At 37.0% G+C, this 16,272-nt stretch overlaps 2 protein-coding genes and 1 long non-coding RNA gene across 3 annotated transcripts; 1 reads left to right on the forward strand and 2 right to left on the reverse strand.

Annotated features, from left to right (window-relative positions):
• Positions 1 to 439: 439 nt before the first annotated feature.
• LOC137739105 (uncharacterized) lies at positions 440 to 3,942 on the reverse strand. Its single transcript, XM_068478596.2, has 2 exons — positions 3,527 to 3,942; positions 440 to 2,970 (listed from the first exon to the last, which is right to left on the reverse strand). The coding sequence occupies exon 2, from the start codon at positions 2,855 to 2,857 to the stop codon at positions 746 to 748; it is 2,112 nt and encodes a 703-aa protein (XP_068334697.2). The 5' UTR covers positions 2,858 to 2,970; positions 3,527 to 3,942; the 3' UTR covers positions 440 to 745.
• A 4,994-nt stretch (positions 3,943 to 8,936) lies between these two features.
• Positions 8,937 to 9,702, reverse strand: LOC137738630 (F-box protein SNE). Its single transcript, XM_068478109.2, has one exon. The coding sequence runs from the start codon at positions 9,597 to 9,599 to the stop codon at positions 9,129 to 9,131; it is 471 nt and encodes a 156-aa protein (XP_068334210.1). The 5' UTR covers positions 9,600 to 9,702; the 3' UTR covers positions 8,937 to 9,128.
• Positions 9,703 to 13,962: 4,260 nt separating this feature from the next.
• Positions 13,963 to 15,749, forward strand: LOC148694148 (uncharacterized). Its single transcript, XR_015966290.1, has 3 exons — positions 13,963 to 14,202; positions 14,895 to 14,969; positions 15,472 to 15,749. It is a non-coding gene; the product is annotated as an uncharacterized LOC148694148 (long non-coding RNA).
• The last annotated feature ends 523 nt before the right edge of the window (positions 15,750 to 16,272 follow it).

The following is a 16,272-nucleotide window of genomic DNA, read 5'->3' on the forward strand; positions in this document are numbered from 1 at the left end:
CTTTATTTAATCAATCTGATGACGAGAAATATAGAGATGAAATCAGTACAGAAAAACTCGAGTGACAAAATCAACTCCCCCTGAACACTTGGATGAGTGCGGGACATCTTTTGATGTAAAGCTTCATCCTCTCTCACCACTTGAGCTAACTCCGAGCGCTCGAAAACAAACAAAATTTAAAGTCTGTTATCGACATGCTAATTTTTTCTCCGACTATATGGTCGGAAAAGCGAAAACAACGAAGCAACCACCATCCCAGACCGAGATTTGCCAGCCTTGTCATCCTGCAAACTGAAAGAGCACTACAAGGAGCTCAGTCCAAAGTTGAAACCCTATCAGCAATATTGTTTAAGCGTTAAAAAAAAAAAAATTAAACACAGAAAATATGATAAGATAAACGCAACAGATTGGCAAGAAAATACAGATTAAAAGTAAAAAATTGCGCCAATTAAATAACTGTTGATTTCCCAATCTGTCCTGAATAAGGTGTTACAACTCTCCTGGATAGTCACAACTATGAGGGTAATTATGTAAAACAAAGCAGTAATTAGACTCTGAAACTGTTGTCACAAGTTTTACTGGGTAAAACATAGGACCCCGTAAAATCATTTGGGGCTTATGTTTCTCTGGCCACTTGCCAAAGGGTGACATATTTGTACAGTTAAAACCTACATGTTGTCTAAAGAATGCTAGAACGTAACAACTCCCGAGCAACTCTTGCTTCCCTGCTTTTAGCATGTCGCGCTTAAGCCTCGGGTTCCACCGCGGCGTGAAGAAGCTCGTCAGGAGTTGCAGCTGGATCAAGATCCCAGCACTTACCCGGCAGCTTACTCTCTTCTCCCATGAGTAGCCATGATGGCACCTGGTGCGAGAAGCGTAGCATCTCTCTTTTTGGAATCCATTGAATGGCTGCTTTGTCTGTATTGCTTTGGTATACAGTCTTGAATCCAGACAGTTTCACAAGGGGGGATACACAAACACCAAGATCTTCGGAGTAATCATCAAGAACTTCCACCATTACGTACTGGTGCCTCACTTCATCTGGAGTTGATCTGTCCCAATTTTTTGACCAGTTTCGATACATAGCCCAAATGTCTCCGCTTCTGGGGTATATCCGAACACAGCCTCCTCTGCCTGCTTTCTCCCGGCTCAAAACATGAGAGAAAATGTTAACTTGCTCAATGACATCAAGATTCCGTGCCCTAAAATTTCCACAGGATTTGGTAAACCCACAATCTAGCCAGTTCACGAACCCGAATTCACTATCAGTTTTAGAGTTCAAGTAAGTAATGACTAACTTGAATGGTTTTACAGAAACCACTTCACGAATCAGGCAGTACAGGCGAGGCATACCATCTTCTTCATCATACAAAGCCCAAATTTGCTTTGGCTTGAAAGATTCTTCTGACCTATCTTTATCAAAATCATGGAAGTCGGGGTCTGGGACAGTTATGCAGAGAGGCTCAGTATTCTTTGTCTCTAATTTATGTGCTTGTGCAACTTCTGGTTGACCCACTGCAGCCTCTCTTTTTGTGTTCTTTACAGCAACAGCGGCAGCTGCCACTTCTGATGCCAACTTAAACTCGTCTAATTTCTTCAAAATTTCAGTTCTTGCCTTTTCAAGCAACAACCTCTTAGTATCAAAAGCCGGTGCCATGGAGCAACGTCTAATTGGAAGTTCCCCTGAACTAGGAATTTTCTGATCATTTCCAACACTCCCATTTCCATTGGCTAGTTTTGCTTCTAAAGCAGATTTTGATACTTTTTCGTCGAGCCCATTTCTAAAACTCGCTCCCACAGTAAGTTTCCTTTTCTTATCCCGTCCATTGCTCTTAGATTCAGGCGGCTCATTAAAGCTAGCAGGCACGTTCAGCTCCACTTTAGCCACAGCAGTTGTAACAGAACGTTTTCCATTCACTCTTGATTTCACCTTCTCTCTAGCTTTCTTAACATTTCCATTTGACTGACAAACAGTACCAGGGGATGTAGCTGATGACCCATGAGGAGCTGCAACACCAGCAGAGGTTCCAGAATATGAGTTCCACTGAAACGACATGTTTGAAGTATATTCATACCCATGTCCAGAATGCAAACTTGAGACCCCATTTCCTGGGAAAAAGGTACCGTTGCTTGGAACATACGTAACCCCATCAAATCCATGATTCGCATACCCATTACTAGGCATATACGACCAAGGACAAGGAGTATAAGGAAAAGAACCATTTGCTGGGGCTGCCCCAGATTCCACAGCAATGAAAATACCTCGGCAGTTTTTACATGAAAGTCTTTTGTTCACATACTTACGGAGATACTCATACTGAACCTTGCACGAAGTGCAGACGGTCCAGAAAGTGTCGAGTCTACCATGAGATACTGATGAACTGGAACAATTGTTGAAACCTGGAACCCCACCAGCGTGAACTGAAGACAAATTGGGCTGATTAACTGCAGCTGCCAAGTGTTTATTTCTCTGAAGATCATACAATCTTTTCTTAGCAGTGTCGGACAACACAGTAACTGCTTCAGAAACAAGTTTGAAAGCCCCATCAGCTCCCACACATTTGTTCTTATCAGGGTGGAGCAGCACAGCCATCTTTTTGTACTGCTTCTTCACTGCATATTTACTTGCAGAAGGCTTCAGTCCAAGAATTTTATAATGATCCATTTCACCATAATATTTTGCCTCAGACGCAACATAAACATCAAATGTGGCCAGCATATGAGATATGCCCTCCAGTTCCGGGTACAGTGATTTAGCTTTTACTGCATAAGTGATGGCACCTGCAAAATCTTTCTCAAAAAATCGCTTCTCGGCGATCTCTTTCGCTTTAAGAGCCTCCTCTATGTTAACTTCCATGTAGGAGTAGAGATCGCTTGAAAACCAAAAATCTCGAAACAAAATCTACAACCAACCCAATGTGCTTAACTGTAGAAATAGCTGAATTCTCATATGTAACCACATTTTCATTTCTGCAAAGATAAAATCAAGAATCTTTATGAGTATCAAACTTCAATTTTCTACTTAGCACTGTGACTGGCTAAGCCATTCAAATTTCTCTAATTAAGACATTAATACCCAGAAATGCCGAAGTCATTTACCAGGCTAAAACAAAATTCAATTTCAAATCTCAACCAAGAAGCAATGCTAATCAATCCAAAATTAATCCAATCACCAAAACGGCTTATAATTATCAGATTAACTCTATTTTACAGCGAAAAATTACGATCCATGCAACATAAATGCGAAGAAAATCGAGTTTAATTTTCCATCATTTTCCTCAGTTTTTTTCTCCGCAGCCAAACACCCTAAACCAGCTATCAAAACAAAAGAATCTAGCACTTCAAACCCACTAACAAGCATGCAAATCATCTCAATTTTCCAAATCAAGCCCCAAATTCCACTAAATTCCACAGCTTTACAACCATGCACAGAGATCGAAAACCAAAATCCAAAATCCAGAATATTATTAACCCAGATTAAAAATTCAACACGAGAACAAAGTAAAAAGTAAAAAAATTGACTCACTGAAACTCGAGCTGAATGAAGGTGAAGAAGAAAACCCAGATCGCCACGCGTACTTGGGAGCTCGAGCAAAATCAATCAAGCTCAGCTAATTGCAAATCTCACTGTATCTAAAGCGCAAATCACTGAGAGACAAACTCATTTTAACAACCCCAAAGTGAAAAGAGGGTTTACCAAACGGTAAAGTTTCTATTTTTAGGGTTTTTGCTGCGAAATCGGGGGGTTGGTTCGGCGGATTTGGTGCTGGCGATGGCCGAGTGCGGCGATCGACGGCGTGGAATTGGCGATTCCGTCGATATAGGTGTCGGAGATTTGGACAGGATTTATTTTTTGGTAAAAAGTTGGTTTGAAATTTTTTTTAATTTTCAGTGGGAGTAAACAGTGTGTTAATAGTATTTAATGGTGAGGGTTGCTATTCTGCGCTGCCGTGCGTTAACGGCGTTACTTTTTTCCGTTTGGATTAGGGGAATGTTTGGTAGTGGGCAGAAGAAGCGGACCTTGGATTAAGCTAATTGTTTAATCACTTCATTTGGCTGAGATTTGGTAAATAGCTTCATTTGATTATTACTAATTAATATGCTAAGGATATCATGTTTTTAGATCATATTTTGTGTCACAAATTTTGACGTTAAAATTCAATTTTTATTTTATGATTTAATGAAAAAATTCAACATCAATTGTCTTATCGTATGGTCTATAAATAATATAACTTAAGTAGTTGGATTTTCTAGAATTATGAATAATCTTACAACAATCATATATGAAAGGGAAATTGTTATCAACGCCCTAAAAATATAATTTTGCACTTCAAACTTTCTATATTTAGTAAGACAAATACTTTTATGAGAATCGCATAATTAGATTTTTAGAGTGTCAATAATAGTTATCTCTGAAAATTGTGCAAAATTATCTAATTTATGAGCTCTTGGGCTTTCCTTTTCCGAAGCCTTATTGGGCTTTTCTCTAGGACTACTTTGTAGTTCTTTCCTTACCATTGTTGTTATAATTACTTATAGGCCAAATCAGATAAATAAATCATGTAATCATAAGGTATTCGGAAGATAGCCTATGTGATTAAAAAAAAAAACTCGGATTTAAACCCCTATGGTGTACTCCGTTAGCAAATTTAGTCCAAAAGTGATTTTTCTGTTAACTATCTGTTAATACATGGGTAAAATTGTACTTTAACGTGTGCACCTTCTTCTTCCTGCATCTCCTCTATGCAGCCCCCAAACTCACGTCGCGTAACCATGGCGGCCACCGTGTCTCTCATTTTTCTTGTGCAAAGTGCAAAGGAGGATGAGGAGGTCTCGCCAAAGCTCTCTCACTCCAGAACCATAGGTACCACTCAAACCCTCTTTCCCTCTCTCTTCCTCTCAGTTTCTTTGTATGTGTGTCACTGATTTTGTATATGTGATAATATGCAGGTATCTCACGTGACTCGATGCACAATCGCCGTGTTACTGGAGGCAAGAAGAAGGCATGGAGGAAGAAGAGAAAGTAATGCTTTCTACCTTCAACCACATTTCTCTCTCTCCTTTACTCTTTGATTGCTTGTTAATTTTCCTTCATTTTCTATTATTTGCCCTATGTAATATTTTTTTATTGATTTTGTTATGTTGTAATTAGGCGACATATCTGTTATTAATCGTAAATTATTTCTGGGTTTTTCGTTGTGGATAAAAGGTGAGGTCTCACTGTATCTTCTTTTTCTTGAAATGGTCTCTCATTTTTCTCTTGCGCGAAGTGAGTTTGGGGGTTGCGTAGGGGAGATGCAGGAAGAAGAAGGTTGTCACATCTCGGCCTAAGCCCTCACCACATCCCCGGCTTGACTCCACCGTAGCACAATATTGTCCGCTTTGGGCCTTGACCACGCCCTCACGGTTTTGTTTCTAGGAACTCACACGAGAACTTCCCAATGAGTTACCCATCATGGGATTATTCTCATGCGAACTTGCTTGACTTCAGAGTTTCGATGTAACCCAAAGCTAGTGAGCTCCCAAAAGGTCTCGTGCTAGGTAAAGATGAGAATATACATATAAGGCTTACAAGATTCATTCCCCTAGGCGATGTGGGATCTTACAATCCATCCCCTTTAGGGGCTCAACGTCCTTGTCGGCACACTCCCGCCCAAGGATTGGCTCTGATACCAAATTGTCACATCCCAGCGCGGGCCCCCACCATATCCCCGGCTTGACTCCACCATAGCACGATATTGTCCTCTTTGGGCCCCGACCACGTCCTCACGGTTTTGTTTCTGGGAATTCACACGAGAACTTCCTATAGGGTCACCCATCTTGGGATTGCTCTTGCGCGAACTCGATTGACTTCGGAGTTCTGATGGAACCCGAAGCCAGTGAGCTCCCAAAAGGCCTCGTGCTAGGTAGAGATGAGAATATACATATAAGGCTTACATGATCCACTCCCCTGGGCGATGTGGGATCTTACAAAGGTGCACATGTCAAAATACAATTTTACCTATGTATTAACATATAGTTAACGGAAAAATCACTTTTTGACTAAATTTGCTAACGAAGAACACTATAGGGGTTTAAATCCAAGTTTTTTTAGCAGATGGGCTATCTTCCGAATACCTCATGATCACATGAATTATTTATCCAATTTGGCCTTCCTTATAATTCAAATCACTGAGCACTAAGTATTGTTTTTGACCCCGAATGACATATTTACTTAAATGAAATTACAAGTATTTTTCATCACTCTAATAATTTATAATGAGAAGTGTTAAGAAGATTCTCAAAAGTGTGACTCTTCATTGACTCTCTATCACCTCATGTTTATAGCAAAATAGTTTATAATGTTGATGCAGAAATTGACGTTAAAATGTGGGGTGACAGAGAGTCCATGAAGAGTCATTCTTTGAGAGTCTCCTTAGTATTTCTCTTATGTTATTTATGTAGCTATCTGGGTTTTCCTTTTCGAAGCCTTATTCAATTTTTCCGACTTGCTTTCTAGTTATTTTTCCTCGGTTTCAAAGTCTTGTATTATTCTGATTCTTGACTACCTTGCATTTACTACAACGTGAGTATTGAAAGTAAAACAAGTATTGATTACACAATAAAATTTATAATCAAATAAATACTTGAAAAATCAAGAATCATATCAATCACTTTCCAAATACACCTTCTTATGTAGGTAGAAAATGCCTAACCGCATTCCCTTGTCGGTGTTTCATTTGTTATTTGTAGCGTCCACAGCTATCGCATATCATGTTAGTTAGCATATCAAGTAGCTCCGGGTAACGTTTTCTTTACTTGTCTCTTTGGACAAGATTGCCACCCGTGTGTGGATGTGACATATACTACTTTAACTTCATCCCTTTTACCTTACATGCTGCATTAAAATTGGAATTATGCTATAAATAACATTTTTTACTACCTATCTCCCTCGTGTGTTCTAAGGGGAGATTTTTCAATATGTCCAAAGAACAGGCGGTACACCTTATGTTATTATACAAGTAGATGAAAGCTCTTGGGGAGTGTATAGTGTGAATTTTGTGGATCATGCGCTCATATTTTTTAAGACTTACATCAAACAGATTTATTATTACCGTAACGTTTTAGTTCAATGATACAATATATAAAAATTTATCTTCACATGATATTTCATTATTGTACTGAAAAGTCACATGATGATAAACCCGTTCCGTACAACTTTCAGTATTCTTCAACATTTCACCTTTGTATAGGAAGACAAAATAAATAATGAATGGCTGGTGCTCTTTTTCTTTTCTATTTTCCAATTGGTATTATATTCTTCTTCTTTTGGCCCGTAAGTTTTGTCTGGTATTAAATTGAAATCTTCTAGGACAGATACCCATCCTCATCAAATACTATTATATCTTCTATAAAAATAAAAAAAAAATAAAAAAAAACAAAAGAAAAACTAATGAAAAGTGAAAACTTTAAATTTTAATTAAAAGGATAAAAATATGTTGTAAGTGAGTAGTACTAAAAACAGCTTTTTAGAATAAAAATATATTAATAACGCAACATAGAGACAAACTTGGCTTAGACTGACTAACTGGCTGGTCCGACCAATTAAAATCAAAAGCTTATCAATAGTAGTTTATCGACATGTCAATATTGATAAATTTTATCAATATATCAATTCACTAATAGAAATTTACACGATAAGTAACTAATAATGTGGCATCATTTTATTAATTGACTAGACCGTCTAACTAGCAAGCTGGTCATTTGATCTATGACCTGCATTTTTCTCTACAACATGACTATTACAATGACACTAATACAGACCCCACACCACTAACCTATGACGAGAAATTTTTCAGTTTGCCGAAAACACAAACCCGATATATCAAATGTCATAATACAAGAAGTTGAATTTATTTCTTTTAAATATTCAATCATTTGTATTATGATACTTAGTAAATTAAACCGTATTCCTGATACACTGAAAAATCTCCCGCCCATTGATTTAAAGGAAGACTAACGAAAAAGTTTTTGTGGGATGTCATCTTCAGATTTATAAATGAGGCAAGGAAACTGATTGGAACCTTGAGTGAGTCAATGATCACCTATTTATTTATTGGACCACCCATTAGGTTAGGCTCTGTTAAGTCCCAATCAACCATTTTTGTGGCCCATATCTCACTTTATAAGTTATAACAGACACACACTCTAAAACAATTGAATCACAATGCCCAATTGCCATTGGGAGAATTGGGTCCTTGTGACCTACCATGCTAAACATAATGTTTTCTCACAAGGTTGTCTGTTGAACTCAAAGGGACTTCAACACTTTACAGCATTCCGTTGCACAACTAGGGTTTTCTTTAAATATTTTTATGGTTATATTGACGCTTTCAAACTCTGAAGCTGATTGTTCTTACTCATCGCTCTACTTACTCTTACCACTGCGCTAATTCTAGTGACTTAACGTTTGATAAAATACCATACAAATAAAAAATAAAGAACAATCGTTTCCATATTGAGTTTCCATTTGGAAATGCATCTTTTCCAATTTTTTTTCTTTTTAATAAATGGAATTGAATTTCCAAAACGAAAAAAAAAAAAGAAAAAAAAAAAGGAATTGAAAAATTGACTTTGTACTATGGTCTAATGATATTTTTTTCCACTTATACGTGAGAGATCTTAAGTTCAACTCCGCCAAAGGTAAATTTGAACCAAATTATTGCTAGGTTATTGTGAAGATTAGTCCACACCCCTACCTTCTTAGTGTAAATATTATCGTTCGTTGAAAAAATGGCTTTGTTTTAGGAATCTCTTTGTCAATAAGAACAAAAGGAAAAGAGGATCCACTAAATTTTGGCATTACCCCTTTTTTTTGTCAAGGCGTGCTTAGCCTCCCTAAAATTACAACAAATATGTTGATAAACAGGTACTACCAATGCCAAAAATTAAGAAATTAAAAATAAATAAGTAAGTAGGTTTCTACCATCTCGCTTCTTCCCCTTCCAAAATTAATAAATCAAATCACAGTTATTTAGTAACCCTAGTAGTAAAAATATTAAAAAAAAAAAAAATCATTTTTTACGATATGAATACTACTATTACTCACTGGGACCCACTACATTCAAAAGTGATAAGAAGTCAACGAATCACACATTCACAGTGTTGCAGAGGAACATGAGAGACGATGCGGACGCATCCCCGCCACCACCGGCGCCGAGCCTCCCGCTTCTCTCGTAGTAATCGACACAGAACAACGAAAGCGAGAGCTGGATCTCGTCCCGCGTCCAGACTCGCTTGACCATGTCCGAGTCACTGAGTCGACTCAGGACAGGGCGCATGCAGACCCTGTAGAGCCTCTTGTAGCCGCCGAGGGCGACGACTACGGGTCTCACGGAGCAGGGAGGGGGAGATGACACGTGTCGGAAGCAAAGGTGTTCCCAGATGGTGTCATTTCTGGCGACGGTGGACCAGAGGTGGCAGACGCAGGCGGCGACGCCAAGGGAGGGGCCGTCGAGGCGTTTGAGGATCTCGACGAGGATGTCAATGTGGTCGTTGATGAAGAACTTGGGTCTTTTCTCTTTACTGTCTTGTGATGATGTGTTTTGGTTTTGATGCATGGTGGTTTTTGGTGGTGGTATATGGTGTCCCTAACTAGCTAGCTGATGCAAAGTTGCAAACTACACTTGCACTAGAGAGAAAGAGAGAGGAGATAAATAATGAAGAGAGACTAAAGGGTTTATATATTTATATAGGCTTATGCATGAAGGTGTAATTTGTAGTCATAAAGTGAGGTTTAGACGTTACGGGGGTTTGACTTGTGCACGAGAGAGAGAGAGAGAGAGAGAGAGAGAGAGAGAGAGAGAGAGAGAGAGAGAGAGAGAGAGAGAGAGAGAGAGAGTTTTCTTTTGGTTTTTGGTTAGGGTTGAGGTTGTTTGATCAGCCTGTCGTTAATACTTGTCAATATTCACGAGATACTGTAAATTAGTACTATCGATAACATATAATTTGAAAAACGGATGTTTATCTTAGCAAATGTTTTATGTTATCAAATTTGTATCACTAAATGATGTGTTCGTATACATGTTAATAGTTCACTTATTAATAATATAGGACACAAATTCGAACACCACGTCATTTGATGAATAAGTTGGATGAATATGTTTAGAGTCCCTCCCTAATACTCTTAGCTATACTGTTCGGTTAACGAGTAAGTTTAATTAATAAAGAAAAGAAAAATGAAGCTTTGGCTTGGAGAAGGAGGAGGGATACCTAGCAGAGTCTGTGTATCTTGTGTGGGTATCGAGGGAAGAGAGAAGGGGCCAAAGGAAAAGTTCCAAGGCACGGATAACTGGAACCGATGCTGAATATTGCTCGGCTCTTTTTTTCCTTTCATTTTCTGCTTTTGAATATTGTTTTTTGGGGTTTAGTAGCTAGATTTGTCGTTTGTTGTTTTTGTTGTTTTTTATATTGTTATTGTGTGTGCAGCTGTGAATACTTCAAGACTTTGGTTTTAAGCCCGTTGTGAAAGTCTATGGTTATTGCTTCGCTTCGCGTCTTCGTCTACATTAAGCTAAGTTGTGGACCATATAGTAAGTAGGGTAGTAGCTAGGGTTTTGTAGCGTGTGTGCGTGTGTGAATAATTCTAAGGACTAATAACTTCCTAGCCTTTAAATATAAAAAGCAAACCCTATGAAGGGATCCGTACAATTATCAACGATCACTAATTCTTTGCATACTCGGGTGCGTACGATTGCCTATAACGTTATCTCAAAATGATATGTATTTTATAGTTTTTATCAAAATAAACGCAGCAATATGCGATTAGCGGTAGCGTTATGCCATTATCTTAACAATATATATATATATATATATATATATATATATGTATGTATGTATTTCATAGTTGTAGTAAAAATAATCCACTCGCACTAAATTGAGCTCTAATAAGTTCATGACTCAACTAATTATGATTTGCTTAAGTGGTGGAGGCCAAATGGAAGGATAAAAGGAACTGCATGCTGCATGCTGCATCAGATTCAGATGATGGGTTTCTTCTTCTTCTTCCAAGGAACACAGAAAAGTGATATTATATCACATAGGAGGATGTGTTTACAAGTTTCCTCTGCAGGAAAAATAATTGAGACGAGGGGCATTGGATACCAACCACAGCAATAGCAGACTTTTTAGATGTGAGTCAGCAACTATCTGCTTGTCCTCATGAGGTTGGAATTTGGCTCAGAAAGGAAGCCCCCGAGTCCTCTTAGACAGAAAGCATATAACAAACGAAAGAAAAAAAAAAACCAATAAAATAAAGGGCTGAGATTTGACATTAGATTTTATAAAGATAGGAGGAGGACTACTACCCCACACATGGGGAGTTGTTTTGTATTGTGTTGCACTTGTATGTTGGACTCACTTGAAAGAGAGAGCACTGTTTTCTATTCTTCTGCAGTGAAGAAAGAATTTGATATATAATTGCAAAACTACAAGCAGATCAAACCTTTAAGGCACATGAAATTTTCACAGTTTTTCACTCACTCCCCTGAAGTCTGTCATTTGTACTTTGTTGTTTGTAAAGTATGTGCCACATAAATAGGTCAACATTACTCTATTCTAAACTTGGAGAGGGGTGACACTGTAGCTAAGATACAATGCAATTGAGCCATGCATGTAAATGTAATTAGCTAGGGCCTATTTAAACGTATATATGGTTTCTTTTTAAGGTTAACGGTTTTATTAGTGGGGCAAGTTCATTTTCATCAAATAGATAGTCGGTTGAATGTTATAATATGTAAGCACACTTAGTTGTATTGTTGTTGAAAACAAATGTATCCCTTTCTAATAGGGAATTGTTATTAGCACTCCAAAAATCTCATTCTACACTCCAAACTTTCTATATTAGGAAAGAAAATTACACTTGTGAGGAATGTAGAATGAGATTTTTGGAGTGTCAATAACACTTCCCTTCTAATATTGCTTTAATTTCATTTTGTGGACAGAAATCAAAATTTTTTTCTTGCACAAATATATGGCATTAAAAAACTTTAGTATACTTCTTCATTTACATGACAAATTTCTCGACCTGGTATAGTGCGCGAACATGAACACTTGTGTATACTATTATTAGAAGAAAGGTTTTCCCCTACGGTTTGATCAAATCTTGCATTTCCCTACTATTTGACCAAATATCGCATTGGCACTCAGAACTATGACCCAATAAGTCGAGCACATCATAGTTGGAAAGTTGGAAGGTTAATCAAAATGAGAAATGAAATTCACGCACCTTATATGTTTTTTAAGAAAAATTAAAGAAAGGGTTTTGAAACTTTAAATCTTAACCATAAGTATTTTAATAGTTTATTTAATGATTAGAATAAAATCCAACATCAAACAGCCCAATTAGATTGGCCAATCAAAATAATTGACTGAGTTTCGATTTTGTTCTTTTGACAATTTTGATTTAGCCGGTTTTCTTCTTTTCAATTTTAAATTCTCCATAAGTGTCTCATATGGTAACGAAATCATGCAAGGTCACATATTACGAGTTCATGTTGATGCCCTCTTTCTTCTATTACAAGACCCCACACCTTGAATTTTAATGTCTAGGGAAATCGAGCTCTTCAAAGGTGACGTTTTTTCAATGATTTTTGCCAATTTTCGACCAAACCTGATGAAATTAATACTCAATCCAAGAGAGAAGATCATGTCTTCACGGGCTTCCTGTGAAGCAACAGAGTTATAGACTAAGAAAACACTCTAACAAACTTATAACAGAATACGTAATCTATTGACATGTGACACTACATCATCTATTGATCCTATACTGATGTCACTTTCTTTTCGTGTATGTGCCTCCTCAAAACTGATACTTTCAGATTTGGTTCTAGAAATAGTAGCAGCATTTAGTTCTTGAAATAGTTGCAGTATTTAGTTCTAGAAATAGTGGCAGTGTTTAGTTCTAGAAATAGTTGTAGTGGTAGTTTTCAGTTCTAAAAATAGTAGCAGTGACAATGTTCAGTTCTAGAAATATTTGCAGTGTTTAGTTTGAGAATAATGGCAGTACAATGTTTAGTTCGAGAAATAGTGGCACTACAATGTTCAATTCTAAAAATAGTTGCAATAGTTTAACGGATCTACTGGGGTAACGCCCATTAAGGGCAAGGGCTAGAATAAAAAAAAATGGGAGGGTTGTATTTGCTTCCAAGCCTTGAGTTTTAATATTTAGAGTTTGAAACATGTAATTTGTGTTCTTTTCATTAAATAGAGTTATTAGGGTATTTTTAGTTAAGAAAAAATTTTTAGAAAAGTCCTTTCCATTAAATCTCGTTTTTATGCACACCACTGTTAATTTATATTCATTAGATTGGTTTTAATTTATTCAATTGAAATGAGTTGTGTATGTAGTTGGAAAAATGAGTTGTGAAAATCATATTTTCCAATTTGAATCTCTCTGTCCCTCCCATCTTCAATGCAAGATTTTCTAAACAATGGCAAATGCTTTTCCAAAAAAAAAAAAAAACAATGGCAAATGCATGCACTTCACGTAATGACTATTGAGATAACACAATATGTACCGATGATGTTAGATCTTATAACTTTTTGCTTTCTGTATAGATTGGAATATTGTCTATTCTAAAGTTGAGGAGCAACGTGACAATAGCTTGGCTACAGTCAACTATTTGCCCCTTTGATTTTGCTTTATTTACACAATGTGCCATCATATCCGTGTTGGGCTAGGGTTTGGGCTCCCCATTTCTCTTCATGAGCTTTTTATTGGGTTTCGGTAAGAAGCTCGGCCCTCAGTCCGGCCCTTAATGATTTAATTACATTTCTGCCCATCAAGGATTACAATCCGACAGTGGGGATGGTGTATTTGGAAGGGCAATTTTGTCATCTCGGTTTTGAGCGAATTAGGGGGTAGCCGGGTAGGTTTTCATTTGTTGTCGTTCAATGAGGGTTTCGGGGAGGCTATGTGAGAGAGAGAGAGAGGGAGGGAGGAAGGGAGGGAGACAGACAGAGACGGAGGTAGATGGCGATGGAAAGAGAGCGAGGGGTAGGGGTAGGGGTAGGACAGAGACGGAGGTCAGCAATCTCTTAAATTGATGAGGGGGCTACAATTCGTGCAAGGAAAAAGCCAGAGATATGCTACTATTTTGGAAGAGAAAAGATAAAGAGATGGTATCCTTCCCTTCTCCTCTGCAAATGCATCGAGTACAAGAAGTATGTGCTTGAAAATATAAAAATGCATGTCTTTTTATTTAAATTTAGTCCTCTCTAATGATGTGTAGGGGGCCTCCAATTCATATCTTGAATTATTCATGTCTAAAGTTCTGTAGATGTTCTGTTTTGGGTTTTTTTTTTTTTTTGCTTTCCTATTTTAGGCCAAATAAAAAAATTAGTATGAAGTCTGGATGGTCATTTAGAATTTGGTGATATTGAGAGTTGATGAAGTAGGTGTTGAAGGAGGAGGGGATGGAGAAGGTGAAGGTACTGATGGAGTATGAAATTGGTGAATTTAAGTCTGAAGGCACTATTACCTTGCTAATTTGCACCACTGATATATAATAATTTTCATCATGAGCAATATGTCGAACTACTGCTGCTTTGTCAGAATGAGCAGTTGAAACAATCGAGTTTATTTAATTATGATTTTCCTTATTAATTTGACCATGAAAATTGTGAATTATTTTCTAAATATTATATGCTTTAATTCATAAGTTGAGCAGTTTGTGTTACCCCTGTTAGTCATTTTCATGCTCATTATTTAATTGCGGACGTTACACTAAACGTGTTCAATCGGTTTCATAATTTCTGATAAATTCATGCCCATTGAACGCATCAACTTATTATTCATATATATATATATGCGTATGTATGTATATGTATATGATATATGTGACTGCTTGAATCAGGACTTATCGAATGAAGACAGCAGCAAGGAAATTTGAGCCTTGGCCTGTAGAGATACGATTTTGCAAGGAAGCTAGGTACCTTCTAAACTTATTGGATGTGAAGATTTGTATGATCAAATTTGTGATTAATGTAATTGGATTCTATTAAAATTTTCATGATTTTATAGAATTTTTTGTTTAAATTTGTGGGTTTTTTCATTTAAATTGTGGGTTTTGGAGAATTCTTAGTCAAATTTATGGGTTCTTTTGATGCGAATTTATGTGAGATTAATCAACTGCAATGTCAGATATGATAATAGGTGGGCATGTTCATATGTTTTCCAATGTTGTTATATACTCTCCTATCAACTCTGAATGTTGAATTAGTCAACTATTAATGTCAGATTAAATCAAAAGTTGGGCATCAGTTCATATGTTTTTCAATGTTTTATAAAAACGACGCAATTTTCACTTGGTTTTGAGTGTGTGTTTTGTGTTTTATTTGGCTTCTGCTTTAATTAGATTTCAATCTTTAGACTAAATAAAACAAAGAACATGAATAGATTGTTAATGGATTTACTATGTTTGGGAATTTCAGGAATTTAGATCGTTGGAGGGAGAAGTTGGTCCCTTGGCATTTTGAGGTGCTTAGTTATATGCCCTCGGCATTTTAATGCAATTGAAAATGCATTACGGAATCAGAACCCGCAACAGCGCGCGGTCAATTTTCTAGTTATAACCTAAATAAGCCATTTTCTCAAATTCAAAACCAAATGTAAGTTTCAATATAATACAGAAGTTATAGTGGAGCACCAATGTAACACGAAATATAAATTTTTCCTTCGACAATGCAAGGTTTGAACTTTGAACTTAAAATTCAAATTTGAGTATGTGTAAATTGGAGGAAAAATGTGAAAACTCAAATCGTTTTTTTGATCCACATGTGCGAATATGAATTTTAAGGTTAATATGTTCTGTGGGATATATCCATGTGTTCTACAACCATTTCTCTTTTTAATATAATATATGCTCGAGTTTAGGATTAGGAAAGTGAAGAAGAATAAACTAAACATTTCTTTGCCCAAACACATGGTGATAAGAACTTGGAAACAATGTGATCCAAACAAACCAGCGGAGAAAATGTAAACCGAAAAAGACTTGAAAAACAGACAATTAATTTACAGCCATGGTTGTAAAATCAGTGCAATATATGACACATGTACCTGGCCAACTGCTCTCTTAGCTAGAAGTGAACCATTTGCGGAATCTGTGGTCTGATACAGGCTGGGAAACTTAGCAACAAATGCTTGTAGGGTTTCTCTATGGCATTATGAAATTATCAATTTTCATCTTATCGTTATGTCATCAATCTTCAATTGTTGTGTCGTCGAAATTTATT

Source organism: Pyrus communis, chromosome 9, assembly GCF_041283825.1.
Source record: "Pyrus communis isolate YQ-2024b chromosome 9, ASM4128382v1, whole genome shotgun sequence".
Taxonomy (NCBI): Eukaryota; Viridiplantae; Streptophyta; class Magnoliopsida; order Rosales; family Rosaceae; genus Pyrus; species Pyrus communis.